The 20017-nt window shown below is 43.6% G+C and overlaps 1 protein-coding gene across 15 annotated transcripts in view; it reads left to right on the forward strand.

The window, feature by feature from the left end:
- The window catches only part of DNM1 (dynamin 1), a 74146-nt gene that overhangs the window by 12372 nt on the left and 41757 nt on the right, over positions 1-20017 (forward strand). For all 15 annotated transcript variants that reach the window (XM_068914723.1, XM_068914708.1, XM_068914715.1 and 12 more), the window contains exons 2-6: positions 15252-15325; positions 16510-16659; positions 18185-18388; positions 18894-18992; positions 19527-19687. In XM_068914723.1, the coding sequence (XP_068770824.1) occupies positions 15252-15325; positions 16510-16659; positions 18185-18388; positions 18894-18992; positions 19527-19687 (688 nt within the window). The remainder of the gene's footprint in view (positions 1-15251; positions 15326-16509; positions 16660-18184; positions 18389-18893; positions 18993-19526; positions 19688-20017) is intronic.

Here is a 20017-nt window from a genome sequence, read left to right on the forward strand (position 1 = left end):
TTTTGGTTTTAAAAGGGTGATCGTGGGGGAATATCAGGGGAAGGGATTCAGATAAATGCTTTTCCTATGGCAAATAGGGAAAGGGATGGAAGACCAGAAGACTGGCCTGTTTGTCCAGGTCACTGCACCACAATTTCCCTATAGATTCACAGTGCCGTGGACATGCTGGTCTTAATCCTCCTTCTGCTTTTTGAATTTAAGCCTTAAAGTGTTATCCATAAATATTTGGACCCCTTTAGAAATCCTGTGCATGTATATCTGTATATAGATTTGCTTTTCTTTGTCAATTCCTATGGCCCCTGCCCCCAAGTTGACCAGAGATGAAAATGTTCCCTAGGATATGAGGAGGGCTGTCCCATTGATTAGTCAGAAAGGATATCACCTCTAGCAGAGGCATCCTCTTAGGTAGGACCAGCCAGGGAGACAGAATGTCTTCTCTCCTGGGACTATTGATCCAACTTTCACTTCTGTATAGCTTGAAAAAGATATTTTGTGTGTGTTTGAGTACAATTTAATGCCTCTGACTTTCTCTCTGCTAGAGCTGTTAGCACGCAGACTGTTGGTTTGTTTTTCTTCAAGGGCTTGAGAAGCAGCGCCTCTGATGCACTGTGTTTCCAGCCAGGATGATCCTAATTATATCTGAAACTGCAGAGGTACAGTGTATAGCAAGGACCTTGGCACTGTTCCTGCATACTACTTCTCCAGGCAGAATAGAGATATACATCAGCATCTTAAATGCCCTCTGCAGGACAGCCATGCACCTCAGACGGCTTCAGCAGGATGCTTGAGCGTTGCATGGCCTCGTTACCCTGCAGAACTCTGCCCTTCCTGCCTGGACTGTTTATAGGGAATCAGTCTACCTTGCTGTCCACAGTGTACTCCACCTCTTACCTCTGATGCAAGATAAATTGTTAGAGTACATAGATTCAGTTTTATAAAACCTGCCATCCATGTCTAGCCACTGATAGCGCATCATGGCTTGAGATCTCTGCCCCTGCCTCATACAGCTTCCCTTTAGGTTCTTATTACTGAGCTCATCAAAGTGATTCTGCCTTTTCCAATAGACCCTTTCAGTTCTGTGTTGCCCCTGTAAAGGCATTCAGGATCCAGGGAGACTGTCTCTTTTCCTAGCACTCCCTGCTGTCTGGGAGCAGAGGAAGTGTCATACTGCAGTGATGGAACGTGCCTCGAGCCATGTTTGTTCCACTTTTAGGTCTTGCAGCACATATGAGGGCTCCAGAGGTAAGGGAGTTTTGATGAGAAGTCTAAGATACCACTTAGCCACGAGTCTCTGGTAACTTAAGAGTCTGCCATTATACTAGGTTTCCCCCTCTAAAGGAGGGAATGGCAAAAAAGAGGGATTAAAAACCCCTCTTTATCCAGTGTCTTAGAGGTTCCAAGAAGCAAGCTCCTGTTTATGAGGGGCTGGAAAGTGCAGTTTTGCCAAAGTTGAGTCTTGATGTGATGAATGCCTTGAATATTAGTCATATCTGCACGATGTATTGATATCCCTTGACATAGGAGAGACTTCATTGCAGGACAGCTTTGAGTCTACACTTAGCTGCAGCCTCACTCCAGAGAGCTAGAACAAATTGGGACACTGGTGGTGGGAAATAGCAAGGTCAGCCCGTTGCTCAGCAGTCTTAGCACACGTTAATCCTAGTGTGTTATTGTGGCTGTGCTTTCCCATCAGTCTTTCCTCTCCAGAGTTTTATTGTACAGCTTATCCTTTTGTTTTCTCCTCTCCCTCAAGTTGAAGGTGCTGTACAGGTCATGTTTTGCAGGGCTGCGACTTTCTTCTGTTATGACAAAGCCAAGATTTGTCAGTAGGTTTGTTTGTGCCAAAGCAGAGCAGTGTTACTGCAGAATTATGACAGCTCGGTGCAGCTTGAGGAGGAGACGAGCAAAGATGCTGGGTCAGGGACTTACCTTTATGGCCATAAAAACCGGATCTCTTCACTACTGCCGTCAGGATGGGGTTAATTTGATATTCTAGGGTTTTGCTGGTGCCTGATATCGTCATCTTTGAGACTATTGTCTGGAAGTTGCAGATACTGGAGATAAAGCCCTGCAGGCTAAGGTATGTAGTAGAATAAACTATACATGGTGGCTTCTCCCGTGTGTATGTTTTTCAGTGAGAGTAAAAGGAAAACATGTTCTCATGCTATAATGGTGAAAAATCAGCCTGGCAGACAGAAGGGCCTTACAGCTTCTAGGGTGGGGAATTCATCATGCTAGTGCAGTACTTCCTGTAACTGTGGTTCTTGAGGCCTCTGGACCCAGGCAGCGCTGCAGTCGTTATTTGCTTGAATCCTGGTATCACTGCCTGGGTCTGATGCTTTGTCTGTTTGTTTTTAATCATGTTGAACATGCAGATTCCCTAAAGTGAGACCAGCTTTGTTTTCCCTTCTAGGTTTGCCAGCCTTGAAATCAAAGTTGCATTTTGCACAAATGTGTAATCCTTGCTGCTACATCCATTCAGAATATGCTGGGCTGTTTATTCCCTTGAGTTCCTGATATTGTCGTGTAGAATCAGTGCTCTATTTTTCTTTACCTTGAACATCCCAAGGCAGCAAGCCAGATCCAGGACTTCACTTTGTATTTCTCCAGAGATCCCAGAGGAAGCTGCACAGCAGCAGTGCTGCATTTTCTAGTCTCAAGACTCTTGCCTTTGCCAGTGCTGCAGCCTAGAGTCAATGCGGCATTTGCTATGATGGGCAGTGACTTTTTGAGACCAGGCATTACACTGCAGGCTGTACCACTCTCTAAATAATCCTCCTCAATAAAATGCAGAGCTTCAAACAAGAAAATCCCTTTACAGTTGTTATCTGCAAAAATACAAAGAGGAAATTGGCTCACAAGTGCATTTGAGGTGGTGGAGTGTCCTGTATGCCTTTCCCATCTGTGTTTCATGTCCTTGTGTATGCAGGACTAACCCATCTGCAGGGAGAGATCTGGCAGATAAGTCAACCCTCAAAATGGAGGAGGGAAAGGATGTTGCTGGTTAATTCTCTTGCAGCAGAGATCGGCCGAAATAAGTGGCATTTCAGGTGAGATCATGGGTTTAATGTGCCTGGAATTCCTCCTGTTTCTCCTGCAGTCTCTTGACCTCTAGCTGTAGACGCTTGCTTAAATCTCTCAGCCTCAGCAGCTTGAGGCTGATATATGGCAGTGAGGGATGCAGGGGCTGTGTGGACATCAAACTGATTTGTTTCTATGGAAACAAGTAGATTTTACCACGTTGTAGGGTAGTAGGAGGGGAATTATCCTCCTGGGCCTGGTTCTGACTCTCGGATTGGATTGGTTGCTGCACTGCAATTGTAGAGCAGCAGCCCATGAAGGGATTATCTATCTAGTCAGTGATCGCAACTAGGAGAGGAGCACGCGGATCCGATCTGTTCCCATTGCAGGCTTCCTCAGCAGGGATAACACAAGGCACCGTGGTTGTGTGCCAGGATTCCCAGGGTCAGCCCTCCATGGCGCTTAGAAGCAAAAAATTAACCTTGGTCATGTTACGCTACAGGCAGCTGTGACTGTATATCCTGCTCAGATCTTCAGAGGTGGCTAAAGTAATGAGCTGTGCTCACGCTTCAGCACATGGTCTTCTAGGCAAGAGCTTGGAGCGATCTGTGGTGCCTGCAGGGACTGGGGGGAACTGAGATCTTTCAGACAGGCTTCAAGTTTAGCTTGCTGCTGAGATCAATACATGCCTTGTGATACATAGTGTGCTTTTTTCAGAAAGCCCCAGCACCTGAAGTCCTATGATTAGGTAATGATCTTAAGACCTTTTTTTCTAAAATGAAAGCTAATCTCGTGATACCAGAGAAGGAATCAAAGCAAGACTGCAAACATCCTTCAGCTTCAAATGAAAACAGTACTTACTAAAAATCTTGTATTTATACTGATCTGCAGTACTGAGTCTGTCTAAATGGACCCTGTGCCCTTGTGTGAGATTCTAGTGCTGACCCTTCAGAAAGGGCTGGCGTAGACCTCTTGTATGCCACAGACTTTCTCATCTCCTAAGGGCGCTTGCCCATCTAGGCCACGGTGGTGCTTTTGAAAAGAAAGCTTACGTTTCTGGATGGGAGGAAAGCAGGCATGGAAACCTGGCAAAGTGGTAGTGCCAGTGTTTGAGCTCCCTCCCCTGGTGTAGGGAGGTCGGCAGTGACTCCGAGCCTAGACCTGCTCGTCAAGGGAGTGCCCAGAAGCCCTTTTTAATAGGAAGTGTTTGTGTTTCAAGGCTCTGAGGATTTCACACTCTTCGTATGAGATTGCTGCATTTTTTTTCTTTGCTGTTTTGTATTTTCACCACAAAAGTCGTATGGCTTTTCCAGGGCCATTAGTAGGTCCATGAGCAGCCACAATAGCATGCTTTATTGCAATTACCCACTGGATTTCCTTTTTTTTTTTTTCTTTTCCTTCTAATCAGTTCACTCTTTCTCTATACAACTAGTAAGAAGAAAAAACAGTTAAAAAAAAAAACCAGTAGCTAGAGGCACCCTTGCCTATTCTCTTCCTCCCCTCCTACAAATATGGTACAGGAGCTATGTCACCTTCTCAAAGGGAGAGAAATTCCATTTATTCTGCTTCTGTTCCCCCCCGTGCATAGAGACTTTAGTGCATGTTGTGTAGATTGAGTTAAGGATGGAGTGCAGCTCTGTATTAGAAGTCCTTGCTATATGCTTTGTAACACAGCCAGCAAGCTAATTGAATGCAGTAACTCTTGATTTTGAGTTCAGTGCAGGGATGCATCAGAAAAATATGGCAACAGCTCTGCCTTCCTTTCAGGTCGTCTAAAATATATATAGTACACCTTGAAAAGTCAGGCCAGGTCCTGCTCCAAGGTCTACCAGCATAAAGCTATGGTAATGCTGGCTTCCCTGGAATTCCTGTAGGCATACAGCAGCCGAAGTCCCTGGCGTAAACTCTCAGCTGTGTCAGTTCACTCTGGTGCAGGCTGGCAGGCCTGCAGGCCCTCAAAAGAAAGCAGAATGCCCTAAGTTGTAAAAATGCTCCTGACTTCCTTGGATGTCTTTTGCACTGTGGAGGCAGTACAGGCATGAAGCTCTGCAATTCTGCATCAGTTTAACTTATGCACGGTCTCTGGTGCAGCCATGACTTGGCACAATGTATGCAGTTCTTGTCCAGATTTTGACTTTCCCTGAAGCTAGTGGAGTATGAAACAGAAATCAGCCCTAAGGATTCAGATCAAAGTAAACAAAAAAGGAGGAGAAAAACAAACAAACAAAACCCCTTATCCCACTGGTCCCAGAGACCTGCACAGAGACATGTGCAGGGAAGGGGCTGAGTGAGTTACAAAGAGAGGAGATGTGAATAAGAGAGGAAATGACTGTAATGGCTCTTGGGAGCTGGTGTGTGCGGTCAGAGATAAGCCAGAGAAGCAAAATTTAGTACACTTTGGAAGAGATTTGGTGGGAGGGGTAGGGCAAGGGAGAAGAGCTGTTTCTAAGCAAATGTTCATGCAAAAATTGCTATACCCTTTCCTTTTGCTTTAGTAGTGTTGCTTACAGAGGTGCTGTAGTTTGAACTCAGCCACTGCAACCAAAATATTGGTGACCTGAGAGAACAATGCACTGGGCCTATGCCCTGCTTAGTTGTTTGAGCCCCTTCAAGCCCACCCTTCCCTCAACAAATATGTTTAGAGTGGGGCACTCTGTTTTGATTAACTTTTTGATGTTGAGGGCGTGTGGATCCTCCCAGAGACCTACAAGAGCACATAAAATAAATATCACAATGCCTCTCAGTGACAGAAGCTTTCTCCTGTTCCATGGGAAAAAAGATCTATGCTTTGCCAAAAACATCTTCCCTCAAGAAGGGGACAGAAGGATGGGTTGGATTATGTCACCTCTATGGGTCTAGATCAGTGGCCAGGCAATTGTGCTGTGTCCCGTGATGAGAAGACAAAGCCTGTGGTTGAGATGGAAGCTCATTCAGCTGTTGGCTGTTCATGGAGGCTGTTTGTGCAAGTCACTTCTTCCCACCTATCAGTGTAACAAAACCCACCTTATGCTTGTTCGCTAGGACCTGGATTACACTCACTAAATTTGTTCTGTGTAGGCTTTTAAACAGCCACCAATCCAGCTTTCCCGGGAGCTGGATTCTCTTGGAGAGGGAAGGAAATCTGCAAGGTGCAAGGCTTCTTGTCATCTTGGCACAAAGCATGAGTTATGGAGTGGTTATGGTTTTTGACCTATTGCAGTAGATGTAGGTTGCTCATGGGGTTTTATTTACTTCATGTGTAACTCTCAACATGCTACTTTTTGTCATTTTAAACAAAGTGAGAGCACGGCATAGGAAAAAGATGCAGTAGAGCTCCGAAATACCACACATCCTATTCAATTGTAAAAGGGGAAGAGCAACAAAACAGGGAAAGGCGATTCTTGCGGTGAATATCATAAGGTCAGTCCTGGAGCAGAATGTGTGTGTGAACAGATAACAGGTTCTATTTCTACACTTATCTCTCTTCCTATGGAGAATTAGCACAGTTGGATTTGTGTTTTTTCTCTCTCTCTTCTTTCCACGTTTGAAGACCACAGTGCCTCAGTCTGAGCATAAAATCTTAATAGAGGCATCTCAAACAAAATGCCCCTCATGTTGATACCAGCGTGTGTTCCTCCAAACTACAAGGCTGTGCAAAAGAACAGAAGGACTCAACGCAGACAGGGGAATATGAGAAGCTGCAAACTTGGGGAGCTTCTCTCCAGATCATTATACATCCCTCCTGACACTTGTGTGGAAATCAATCAGTAGTATGCTATAATTGGGTCCAGCTTACACTAGTACTAGTGCTCTGCAGCGTTGGGATAAGCACCTGTGAAGCTGGTCTGACAGACTCTCTGGGAACCCATCTTATGCAAGGCAAACTCAAAAAGAAGTCCGCTTGGCCCTTCGTGGCTGCCAGTCTGGAGAGCTGTATTGAGGAAGACTGTCTAGGTGTTGGAGATACCGTTTGGGTGCCAGAATTGCTCAACACAGCAATTGTAAGTGCTCCAAGTCAGCACAATAGCGTTAGCCTCGCTTTGCACCACTGTAAATAGCAACTCAAGGTACAAGGCAGTGGGAGGCCTCCTTCTGTTTTGTTTTTGTTTCTGCTAACATGTGTATATTATACTCATAAACTATTGCCTGTCTTTATTTTTCACAATTGTATTCTTAAATAATGAATCATTGTGTACAGTAACATTGCCAGTATGATAGAGTATGGAGTACTTGCATATAGAAATAAAGATCTATTGTATCCATTGTGTGACCAGTACCATTTTACACTCTGAGAAACTTATACCAAGTGGTTATGGATTTGTTCTTTCTTTTACGCTGGGTCAAGGCTAGACTCGCTGTGGTCTGGAGAGCTACAGATAAATAAGGCATGTCCCCTGACTTAAACTTCTGAGTCTAAAAGTGCTGTCCTTCATGGAAACCATATGGCTACTTAGGAATGAGACTTACCATGTGCTCTACGAGTCTGTAGGACTGGTGCCCAAGTTCACATGATGCAGCATGAAAGCAGGATGAAAGCTAAGGGTAGAGGAAAAAAAAGTATTAGAGTAACAGGTTGATGGATACTTTTGTTCATAACACACCTGCTTTTAAATTCTTGCTGTTCCTGTTGGTCTGTTTTTGTTTGTTTGTTTTTGAGTAGCACTTCTGTTCAGGGGAGGTAAGAGCTCATAAGGGCTGTACAGTCAACAGGAAAGGAGAGAAAAGTCTAAATCTGTAATGCCGCTCTCCTAATAACCTGTTAGGTGGCAGAGGAAAAAACAAACTTGCCCTTACTCTTCTGCCACATGTGAGTTAAAGTTACTTATGAAAGTACTTTGATTACCCTTTGAAGGATCAGAGACCAGGTAAATGCTCTCAAGGGAGCATGCCGTTCTGCCTTTCTGCACCTTCTGGTGGAACTAAAAATGTCTGTCATGAAGGAGAGCCAGGCTTGAGTTAGTCTTCCAGAAATGGAAAATCTACCATTTCTGGGGTACTTGTTTTTAGCAGTCAATAACGTTCATATCGAACCCTTTTGTGCCTCACAGATGTTCTGTGGCTGATATGTGTCTTATAGGTATCAGCCTGTGTTTTAAAGATTCATTTTTGAGAGACATGCTGGAGTAAGAATATATTTGAAAACATAGCTGTTGTGCTGTGAGATGAAGTGCAGTTGAGATGTGTAAGCTGTTGATTAAAAATGCAGCCTGCATCAAGAAGATGTAAACGTTGCCATTCAGTACAATTATCAGGAAAGTCCTAGGACAAAGACACTGATACGCTAGATTGTACTGAGATTCTTGTAATGCATGGTGCCACACAGTGAGTTAAAATGGGGAACTCTTGCTGATCTGGATGTACGTGAATGATGGATGATTGACTGTAAGACTTGACAGATGAAGCAAAGGTAGTTCTGACCTTAAAAGCAGGAGCGTGTTTGAATTGCGTAACTAGACTGTAAAGTCTGTAGGAGCAGGAACTGTATTTGTTGCTCTGTATTGGCACAGTGCTTTGTGCGATGAGGTTCTGATCCAGTTGCTGTCCCTGGGCACCACCAGAACACAGGAAACAAATACTGGGTTTAAAAACCAGAAACAGCCCTGTGAAAAATTCTAGAAACTGTGAATCTCAATCTCCTGAAGCTAATACTGTCCAAACTGGGGATTGATTGCATCCCTTAATACCCTATTTGTCTGCAGATAGTTAATAAGTTATCAAATGGAAATAAACTGATCAGATGGTGGTGTTCACTCTTCGGTTCTCTGGAGCTCCTTTTATGTCTTCATAAACTGCTGCTTTGGCTTTTTAACGGAGGCTTTACCTTCTCTAGCACATTCGGTCCAAGAATCTTAAAAGACGGACAAACACTGAACTGCAAGGATGCTGGATTGGTTATAGCTAGACCAGGACTTGATTCATGTTTCAAAGCCCTCTACCGACAGGTTTGCAAGCCTTCCACCTTCCCTGGAGGGAGGGAAGGTAAGTGTTAGTGGAAGCATTTGTTCTGTGTTTCTGTTAGCACAGAACAGAAGCGTGGACCTGCTTCTGCTGCTGACTGCCATGAGTTCTGAGTTGTGACTTCAGTCAAGTCATCTAGTTTTTCCTCACTAAATCTAGGGAGGCAGAGATGTGCTGACTCCAAGTTCTTTCAGAAATACAGGTTATTAGTGGATTTAGAAGCTTAAAATGTATTTTAATTCCATGGTGCAAAGTAATTTGTTCAGAAGGCTCAATAAAACCCTGACACAACTAATATTATGTTAATATTAAGTCTATAGGAGTCCTAGCTGCCCATCCTGTGAGCTGATAAATTTTCTTGGGTCTGCCTGTGTGCGTGTTTTGTACGTGTCTTCCTGTTTTGGAATTGAATTCTTCCTGGGTTGAAAGCAGGGCTCAAAAAGGTATTTGTGCTGCCACATAATGGATTGCAATAAGTCGTCTTGTCCTGACCATATTAAAACCCCTAGAACGTATGAGTAATAAGAAAGCGTTTTCTGTTGGATCATTCTCTTGGTCTGTCCCCCAAGATCTGTATTAATGCAGTCTCCTCTCAGGGGTATGTTTATAAGCCAAATGAAATTTCTTGGTCAGTACTACATACTGTTCTTCCCACAAACCTCAAGGGGCCTTTATGCTATTATTAAAGTGATGAGCTGCTACAAGTAGACAGGTTTCTATATGCGACGTGAAGGAGGAAACCAGAAAGAGGTGCTTTTCTACTTGAATGCGATGGAAAGTGAAGGCGCAATGGTCAGGTTTGCAGTGGAAGATCATCTGCTGAGAAGCAGTTGCTGTTGGCGCTGGTATGCAGGGATGCCATTAGCATCTATTATCTTCCTCTCCTGTTGGGAAGAGGGGACTGCATCAACAGAACGGCGTGGTGACAAGCGCGTAGGCAGGTGAGCTGCAAGTGTTGTTTTGTTAGAGGTTCTCCGCAACAGCAGCATTTAATCCCAAGCCTTAAAGCACCAAACTAGAACAGTGAACTGATCCACTTCTAGCAAAGCAGGAAGGGACAGACTTGCTTATGCAATACTTTATTTCTCTTGTATTTATCAGGTTTGATTAATCCTAACAAAGCTAACAAAGCAGGCACAATATACTCATGATGATCATTTTAATGATCACTGTGATGCTGGAAGACTAATTCTTCCTCCAAAGGTCTAACTATCTCTTGATTAAGAAGAAAACATCAGAATGAGATTATTTCTTTGACCAAAGGAGTAAACCAGTTTTTTTTTTTTTTTTTTTGAGCAAGTTGTGTGTGTTCTTTAGGAGTAGTAAATGTGATCCTACTACAGGAAAGCAGCTCAGGCAAATTTCTCCTTTTAATGGAGGCAGTCTTGTTTTCCTGAATGTAGTAGCAGTGAATAAACACAAGCAACTTTATGACAGTTTCAATGCACATCTTTTCAGGAAGTCCTAGGCTGCTTATGTGGGTGTATTTCCTGACTTTTTCTGTCTGCCTTTAATAAAATTTCCCTTCCCTTTCTGTACAACATAAGGGCATTTAACGCATCCTGTGTGTTTTATAACTGATCCAAAGGAAGCATTTTTGTTCTATGTGACCTTTAACTTCTAATCTTCTGTACCATACAGGTCAATTAATGAGGTCTGAAATTTGTTTATAGAGCAAACATCTGCTTGTTCCATCATTGCTACCACCTTTTTATTCTGTAGGAGCCCAAAATACCTAATACATGGAGGATTTTAGTATACGGTGTTTAGCTTCATTTATTTTTAGAAACTTGTAGAAGACGCTTCCCTCTGCCAATGCCCTGATTATAAATGCGTTGCTGCATGACATCAGATTGCCTTAATAGGTTTTAGTATCTCGACATGTTTGGATTTCATTCAAGCGTTGCTCTACAGTAACAGCTAGATTCTGTTTTCTGTCACTCAAATGTTTTTGGCTATTGCATTACTAATGCAAGCTTTCAGCCCAAATCTGTATTTTAATGTAGCTCTGCATACTAAAATAGAAATAAGACTGGAAGGCATCATGTGATAGGGTTTGCCCTGAGGGAGCTGTGATGCTAGCTGAGAACACATGTAAGCACTTCAGAAGTGAACAACGCAAGATATAACAATGGATGTTTTTCAGGTCATTTCTCTGCCTGAAACTTTTCAACTCAAAACCCACCAGGACTTGTCTCCCTTAGCTTTTGCCCTTGGCTTAGAAGAGGAGAGCTATCCTTCTTCAGGCCAAGAATTTTCTTAGCTCAGTATCATCTCGCTGATAGCAGTTGATAAGAAGTCTTGGAGAGCATGAAATATGAACAAGTATGTCTTCCTCTGGCTAACAGTTTAGAGAATGCAGTTGATCTGAGTCTCGTTTTCCAGCTCTGATAAAATGCTTGGAGTGGCGTTACTAGAATTGATTCCTCAATGTCTTTTGAGTCAATAGCTAAGCCAAAGTTATAAGCAAAGCAAGTATCTCTATTGCATGAATACAGCTTCTCTGTCTAGCTGCTACTTTCTCCTTTATACTCTGGATGAAACCTAGTTGGGAAAAGAGCCATGGGGAGCTATTCCTGGTTACAAGCTTTGAAATGGGAGGTTGTTTTGCCACTTAGGCACATCATAAAACAACAACAAAAGTAATTTTCAGTTCCTGGGGTACAAAGTGAATGAGACAAAACAGGAGGCTGGTGCCCTCAACCAAACTGAATATCTTATTTCAGGCACCACGCTCTGTAGTGATGTATGTAATGAGGCTGCTTTTTGACGTCATGCTAGAGGCTGCCTTGTTGTACAGGTGGAAGCCCTGCTGCCCGCATCGTTCCAGCACTCGGAGCCCTACAGCACATTATCCCTGAAGACATATTCTATATCTGCTGCCTCTTCCCCCCATGATGCTGGAATTGAATAAGCCAGTTTATCTAAACCGTCTGCTCTTATCCGCCCAAGTCATTTGCAGTGTAATTGTATTGATTCCCTGTTTCTGATTTAATTTCATCACTTTGTGCTCCTTTTCTGGAGAACACAATATGTGTTAATGTATATCTTTCCCTCCCTGGCTGCTAAGTGGACTCAAAACCTGGCCTGGGCATGTTGTCCATGCCACACAGGCTCTGTCAATGCTGCTCATTTGCAGAAGCAATTTATTCTGCCTACTCGAAGAGGGCAGGCAAGGATCCTTTATGCCGCGTTCTCCCTGGCACCCAGCCAGCTTGCCACACAATTTACTAATCCTTACTTTTTAGTGTCTGTCATTTGAAAGGCTTAGCCTGAGCAGGAGGAAGAAGACAGTCTTTCCAACAGACTGTAGAGAGAAAGGAGATGAATGGAAAAATAGGAAATAATATGGATGCAATGGGGCAATAGTGCATCAGTTTTATAAAACTCTTGTTGGTGTTACTCCTGTAACTCTGATGGTAAAGTGAAGAGAAGTTGCAGGTTGAGCTGCATGTACCTCCCAATAGCTTGTGGATAAGAATAGGCATTCATTTCTTGGTATTAGGGATGAAATTGCACATATTTTTGCTCAGAATTAAAACAGCACTAAAACTGCTGATTTAGGTGACCAGTTATGGATTTAGATAATTAACCTTCAGCCTCCCTATGAAGGGAGACTTGACAGCAGAATAGTGATAATGTAGCTTTATCCCTGAAGTTCTGCCAGCATAACTCCTGGTGTGTGTACTCCCACTGACTTACTTTAACATCAGTATAACTATAGTGGTGTAATTCTGCTGGTAAATATCTCCATGCAGACAGGCCCTAGATTCCCAAGACTAGGCAGTGTGCAATTTTACATCATGAGGAACTGAGAAAATACTTATTTAGTAATATCATTATGTAAAGTTTGTTGAAGTTAGACTTAAACAACGTGTTCCATAATGAAAAACTCTAAAAGGGCAAAATATTAAGAAAAACATGATAAACATGTTCTTTCAACTCACAGTGAAGTAGCATATTACTTAACATTGCAAAGGGTGGAATTGCTAGAGTTGATAACAAAAGAAGAGCGGAGGCTCCAATGATTCCTCTTGTATCTTGACTGAAGTCAGTAGAGTTACTCAAATGGCATCTATCCCACTGTGTTCTGGGGAAGGCTACTGGAAAAAGTGTATTTTGAATTAGACTCTATCTCTTTTAGCTTTTCTGTCTTGTGTGAGGACTTAGTATTTTTTCCTTGGAATAGCCCAGAAGTTGCTGAGTTTACATGATGAATTGGATCCGTTTTCTATAATGCCAGAATCCAAATGCCTCACAGGTTTTCCATCCACCAAATCTTTCTTTTGTAGCTATGACAAGCGCAACAGAGAAGTTAGAATTTTGGCCGAAGGAGAAAAGCTTCAGGAAAAGCTGGAGACCAACATGAGGAGAAACCTGATCCCTAGAGAGCTCCTTCATGTAAATGCAAGTGGCTGCTTTTCCTACAGTAAAGTAGGATCTGATACTGCAAGTTGAAGTTTAGTAGCTTGAGTATTGTCTCTGTTACAAAAGGCATCTGTAGTAATGGGATACCTTTTGCTCAGGTATAATCGATTCAAAATAAGTCAGTGCAGCTCTGTACTTGTGACTACTTACGCTAAAACCTGATGCTAGAGTAGGACTTTATTTCACATATTGACCACAGACCTCTATAGGAATAGAGCTGAGACAGCAGAAAGCTGCTAGAATGATGCAATGCCTCAAAGACTCCAGGGTTAATCCTGCTGGAATGGAAAAAACGAGAGCCATATTATTTGAAAAACAAATGACAGACAAACCCCAGTTAGCTCTTTGTACTTTTGAAAAGCCTGAAATAATGAGAATGGGTTACATTCTTATTTTAGCTGGTGCAGATTTGCACCAGAGGTTACATTGCTCCGGACTTATAGTAACTGACAGCAGATATTTTTGAGGTGTGAAGAGATATTGTCGAGTGCTTCCTTGTCCTCCCTATACTTGAGGTGCAGAGCTGTTGCTCTGCACCTTTGATATTACTGAGTTATTCTGACAGCCTACAGACGCGGAATTATTTTTACAGTGGAAGAAAGGAAGGTACAGAGAAATGGAAGAACTTGCATGGGATTGCATAGGAAATCAGTGGCCAAACCAGGAGCTGAAATCAAACTGCTCAAGTCCTTGTCTGATATGTTAAAACAAAAGCTCATTCCTCATCTTTGCTTCCTTTGTTAGCGTAAGTTCATGCAGGCCAAGAGCAAGAAAATGACAGTTAAAAACAGAGGGGCCTGGATTTTCCCTGTCGCCGGAACAGTTGGAATCTACTTGGAATTAGCAAAACCGTTCACTGCCACTGCTATCAAGGGAGGGAGGCTTGTGTGCCAGGATCCAAGCAACGTGGGCAGGACTTTGCTTAAAAAAGAAAACCAAATCCCTGCTGTAGGCACCAGATTTTCAAGTGATGCTTCTGCTACTAGGCAAGGAAGCAAACTGATCGTGCTTTCAGAAATGCTCCATGGCTCTTGAAGAGCCACACGAACAGCTGAGCACTTGAAAACCAGGCCACAAACTAACAAGGTCGTCAGCAGATGCAATGAGCATGCCTAGCTTTACTTAAAGAAGCATTTGTATTGAAAAAAGCAAAGGGGAGCTTGTGGGCTGTGGCTGCTAAGTCAGCATTAGGAAAAGGATAGCGAGAGGCTTCCTTCCTTTGAAATTACTTGGAGTACAGCAAACTTCAGGGTTCTCGTGAAACTTAGGAGGAAACTGCTCGTGCTTTTGCCTTGGCAGTAGTTATGTTTCGAGCAGTGAGCCAGGAGAAGTCCTGGGTGGAGGCAAGCCTTTGGCTGTTCTTCACTCTGTTTCAGACAGATCACATGCTGTTTGCACACTGGGACAATGCAGTATCCTCTCAACCCCAAAAGCGCAGGGTGTGAGTGATTTTTGCTGTAGCTCGGGTAGTTGCGTTTTTGTCAAAAGGAGGCACGTTAATTTTCAGTCTCTGCTACATCTCTGCTACAGCTCCTCCTTTCTCTTTCTGATGAAATCTAGATTAATTTTTCCAAAATACAGATAGCTGGATTAAACTGGCTCTTTAGTCTGGAACTTCAGCTGAGGGAGCTATACCTGTTAGAGACAAGATTAGAGGGGATGTGCTGAGGGTATCGTCCTCTTCAAAGCTACCATCCCTTATCCTCCTTTAGGTGCCTTAAACCTAACGTGCCTAAACCTCACACCCCCCCCCCCCATGGCTGAGAAACCCCGTCAGAATCCATGAATGCTTATTAAGGCAGAAAAGCCGTGGAAAGGGAAGGAAACAATCACTCATTCATCTGAAACTTCCTATTTCATTTCAGAGACTTTCTGCCACGTGGATCTGGCATCGTAACCAGACGCCCGCTGGTCCTGCAGCTGGTGAACTCCAGCACAGGTATGTGAGCTGCCTCCCCTGTGCGTCCAGCTGGATTGCTTTTAGTCCATGAAGGTCTTGTTTGATCAATGGCACTGCTCAGTATGAAAAAAATAAATTAAAATTTTCCCCACTAAAAATGACCTGCAGCTGTTTTTCAGTTCTGCCTGTTTAATATCTGATGGATTAAATGTTCAGATGCAAAATGCTTTTCAGTCATTTTGTTTTGAATTTATTAGGCAGGGTTTCATGCATGCACTTGTCATGATTTTCCTTTATCTCTACAGCTGTGACTTTTCTGAATGGATAAGATGAAAAGGCTAGGAGGACCCTGCTAATTATCCCCTGAAATGAGGGACTGAGATGATTTTAGACTACTGAAAACCCAGTGTAACAACACTGGGATCTGGAGAGGAAAGATTGTAGTAGAGTTCTGTGGCTGATCTTCTGAGCAGTTCACTGTTTTTGCTACTTGCTTGCAGGCGTATTTTCATTAGTCTTCCCCTTCTAATATAAGTTACAGGTCTCATCCGGGAAGCTGGTGAGTGAATGCTTCAGGGTACTTTTCCTCTCTTGCAAGGTGAACTTGGCCCTTTGACAGCAGTCCTCTTGTCTCGAATAGTGAGGCAACTTGAAATAGGGGCGGTTTTGGTTTGAAATGGAGGGTTCCTGGATTGGCTAGCCTGTTCAAGGACTAAAAGCAGCTGCCTTGTCAGAAGTTTTCTTTGCTCTTTCTCTGTGGGTCTCTTCTCATTGCATGAGACTATTATTTACCCCTGCCTCTTTAATATAGAGCTAGCCCAAGCTCTCCTAAGTACCGAGGTAACTCCCACTGCAGCTATGGCAGTCATCCCTGCAGGCAGGTGCATGCTAAGCTTGCTTAGCTCCAACAGAGGAAGACGTGGATTATTAATTGAATGAGGACAAGTGAGGATGCCACCTCTGCTGGGATAAGAGCTGGATTGGGAAGCTCTTGGGCTCACTTAGGCGTTCTCAGCTGTTGATCAGGTAGCAGGATTGCAGTTACTTCTTTGCAAGCCTGCCAGGCTCTAGTGGGTGAGGCCCTTGCCAGACCTTATCCCTTCAACTGTTTTATTGTTTTGTTTTGTTTTTACTCCGGTACATTACGTTTTCATTTAAAAGAATTGAATGTTTCTCTGTTGACTCCAATAACTATTTCTGACTCTTTGCTTCTGTTTAATCAGAATATGGTGAGTTCCTCCACTGCAAAGGAAAGAAATTCACTGATTTTGAAGAGGTCCGTTTGGAGATTGAGGCTGAAACAGACCGTGTTACAGGCTCTAACAAAGGGATTTCTCCTGTGCCCATCAATCTGAGAGTCTACTCTCCCCATGGTAAGTCCTTACACAGCATCTGAAGTCAGGAGGTAGGTGAGGCAGGTTGTTACTTTGTCATGAAGCAAAGATGGGAAGAAGGGAGATGAAATGGGGAGCGTTTGGATGATTGGTTGTGTGGGGGATGTGGGGTTTTTTATTTTTTGGTTTTTTTTGGTCACTAATCTCTGTGCCTTGGCCATGCTATGCCAAACTGTCAACCTTGGCCATGCTTCTGGAAGGGTTTTGTCTGCTACGTTCTAGTCTGACTTTTTCCAGCTGAAGTATCTTGACTGCCAGCAGAAGATGCCTCCCTGAAACAACTGTCTTAAGAAATAACTTGCTCCTCAAAGGAGAGCTCTGTTCCATCAGCGTTCCCTTCGCTGTAAAGAGCTGCTGTCTCCCCCTGCTTTTTGATACTGCTTTACTGGGTACCCGAAATGCAACAAAAATGTGGATGGAAAAGGGAGAAGGGTGGCCTTCTCGAAGAGCATGGAAATATTCTTTGCTTAGATCTCTCTAGATAGTGCCCACGTATGACAGTGATTTGCAGTGGAAGAATTCTGCTTTAACAGTGGTCCCAGGTTTGTCAGCTTTTTAAATGTAAACAGCTGCTTGGGTGTCATTTGGAAAGCAGCAGCTTGGTGCTACACCAGCAGTTGGCTGGGTAGGACTTGTGCATGGCTTTTTCTCAACAAGACAATTAAACAGTTATAGGGCTGCATGTTATGGTCCTTCAGGAGAAGGCCCAGCTGACTTTGACAGGACCGCTGCTTGCCTAAGGAGTGTATGACTGAGCCCGTTAATCCTGGGAGTAGTCCTTAATGAGTGGAGCCAACTCTTTTGATCCTCCAGTCTGTGCTGTGGGGTGAAAAGCGTTACGGTCATCTCTTTTCCTTCAGTGCAGCATATCTGGAAGGACTTTGAGGACACAAAGTTCCCCTGATGTGCCTGAGAACAAGTGATTTTTAAAGGGAATGACAAGAGAGATGAGAAAATTGTAGCAGCTCAGGACAGTTGTGCTATAGGACTCAGGCTGCAGGTATGGTGCTGCTCACCAGCTGAGTCAATCTTGGTGTTCATTCAGTATAAAGACTGGCAAAAAAAGTGTTGATAGTCCCCAGGACCCCTCTCCTATCTGCTGTCCTTTATTGTTACCTCACAGATGTGCAACAGCCTTTTGAAATGTTATTAACCTCATTTTACAAATAAGAGAATGGACACGTAGAGAACTGTGACCTTTCAGAGCCTTGCAGCAAGTCAAGCAGATCCTGAGACTCCTTGCTCTAGACTTCCTCTTAGTGCCGTGGAATTCTGATATCCGTGTTCTGCCTTCCGGGCTCCACTTCCAGCCTCCAGACTGAACTAGTTGTTACTAAGCAGTAACAAAAAGGAACTAGAAAACTCGACATGCTTCTGAGTTGTGTGTGTGTACCTGTCATGCCTATCGTATGTTGGAGACATTGCAGCTACAGGTACTCCTTATAGACCTGAACAGTTCTACCTCAACACTCGCTTGTGTTTTCTCCTTGTTTCCTGTGCCTAGTCCTGAACCTGACCTTGGTGGATCTACCAGGTATGACAAAAGTCCCGGTGGGGGATCAGCCCCCTGACATTGAGTTCCAGATCCGAGATATGCTCATGCAGTTTGTCACCAAAGAGAACTGCCTCATCCTCGCGGTATCCCCAGCCAACTCTGACCTGGCCAACTCTGATGCTCTGAAGATTGCAAAGGAGGTGGATCCTCAAGGTAAATGTCTTTTATTTTAGCATGACATTACTTACCAGAGGTCTGATTCTTCTTTTGTCTCGTGGTTATGACTATCCCAGTTGCTGTGGGCTTCCATCTCCTGTCTTGGGTTGTACGTTCACCAGCGCACAACCTTCTGGGAGGTGGTTTTGAGTGTCAGCAAGGCTTGTTATAACAAATTTTTTGTAATCTCCTCCTTTGCCCCTGCCCCATTCCTGAAGTGGTTAGACTTCCCCTCGTTCACTTTGCTCATCCACAGCCTGCCTGGTAGATGTAGTGAGTACATAGGAAACGCTGCGCTATGCTCTCTGCGTATAGGCATTTCAGCAGGGCATAACTGAACTGGTTTGGTTTGATGGCCTTTTGGGCATGGTGGGAATCTCACGTGTTTGAGTGCAAGAGCCTTTGAGTAGCCAAGCTGGGCAATGTGTAATATTTTTCTCCCTTCAGAGAACTTTCAGGAGCTGTTTGCTTGATCAAGTATGCTTGTGGGTTTTTGTAATAGGGCAACGCACTATTGGAGTCATCACTAAACTGGATCTTATGGATGAAGGAACTGATGCACGAGATGTATTAGAAAATAAATTGCTTCCTCTTCGTAGAGGTACGATTTCTCTTGCTTTGCTCGTGATTTCCTGTCTTCATCTTCCCTGTGTAAGGAACCCTGGCTTCATCCCCTTCCTTTGGTGTTCGTAGAACCTCTGCTATAACTTGTGGTTAGGCCATCTTTGTTCCAAGCCAGAGTCAAGAAAAATTGGGAGGATGAAAGGGATGAATTATACTGTTATTGGGAACTCTTCAGGTGTTTGAATTTTGATATGGAGTCCTAGGAGAAGCATAGCCTTATTCTTAGATGATCTTTACATCCTCTCCCCTCACTTCTTTGGGGGACCAAAACAATAAATAAAATAATTCTCAGTTCCATAGTCATATTCTTATTCTGCATACCAAGTATCAGAACCTGGATTTTTCAGAGGAAATTCTAATTTAAACTCCTCTAATTGTTTCCTGCTAATGAGTTGCCTTTGTAGTCTCCCTCTTGCTATGTTGCCAGCTGTCTAACTTTCTCTTCATGCTCTGACTCGCTGTTATGTTCTCATCCTTGCAGCCATCTGATCTCTAACCCTCACTCTTCCAGGTTACATTGGTGTAGTCAACAGAAGTCAGAAGGATATTGATGGCAAGAAGGACATTCAGGCTGCTCTGGCTGCAGAGAGAAAATTTTTTCTCTCCCACCCAGCCTACAGACACATGGCTGATCGCATGGGAACCCCCTACCTGCAGAAAGTATTGAACCAGGTACTGTCACCAGTTGGGAACTGCCACCTACTGTGTCACAAAACTGTTGCTAGGCTGGTCATCAAGGCTTCTCTGAGATGGAAAAATACTGACAATCCTACAATTTTTGGTCGACAAGCTGATAAATATTTACAATTGTCTGGAAGAGGCTCTCTCTCAATCCCTGTTTTGCCAGTGAGCCTTGTGAGGACTGGTTGACTCTTTTCCTTTTCTGCATCATAAAAGGAGGTGCAGTGCCAAGTCTTATGAAGTGTGCCTGATTAGGATAACACTGATGTAGTGAAACCCATTAAGGCCAATAGTTGAGCTTACACACTAATTGAGCTTACG

This window comes from Struthio camelus, chromosome 20 (genome assembly GCF_040807025.1).
Source record: "Struthio camelus isolate bStrCam1 chromosome 20, bStrCam1.hap1, whole genome shotgun sequence".
Classification (NCBI taxonomy): domain Eukaryota; kingdom Metazoa; phylum Chordata; class Aves; order Struthioniformes; family Struthionidae; genus Struthio; species Struthio camelus.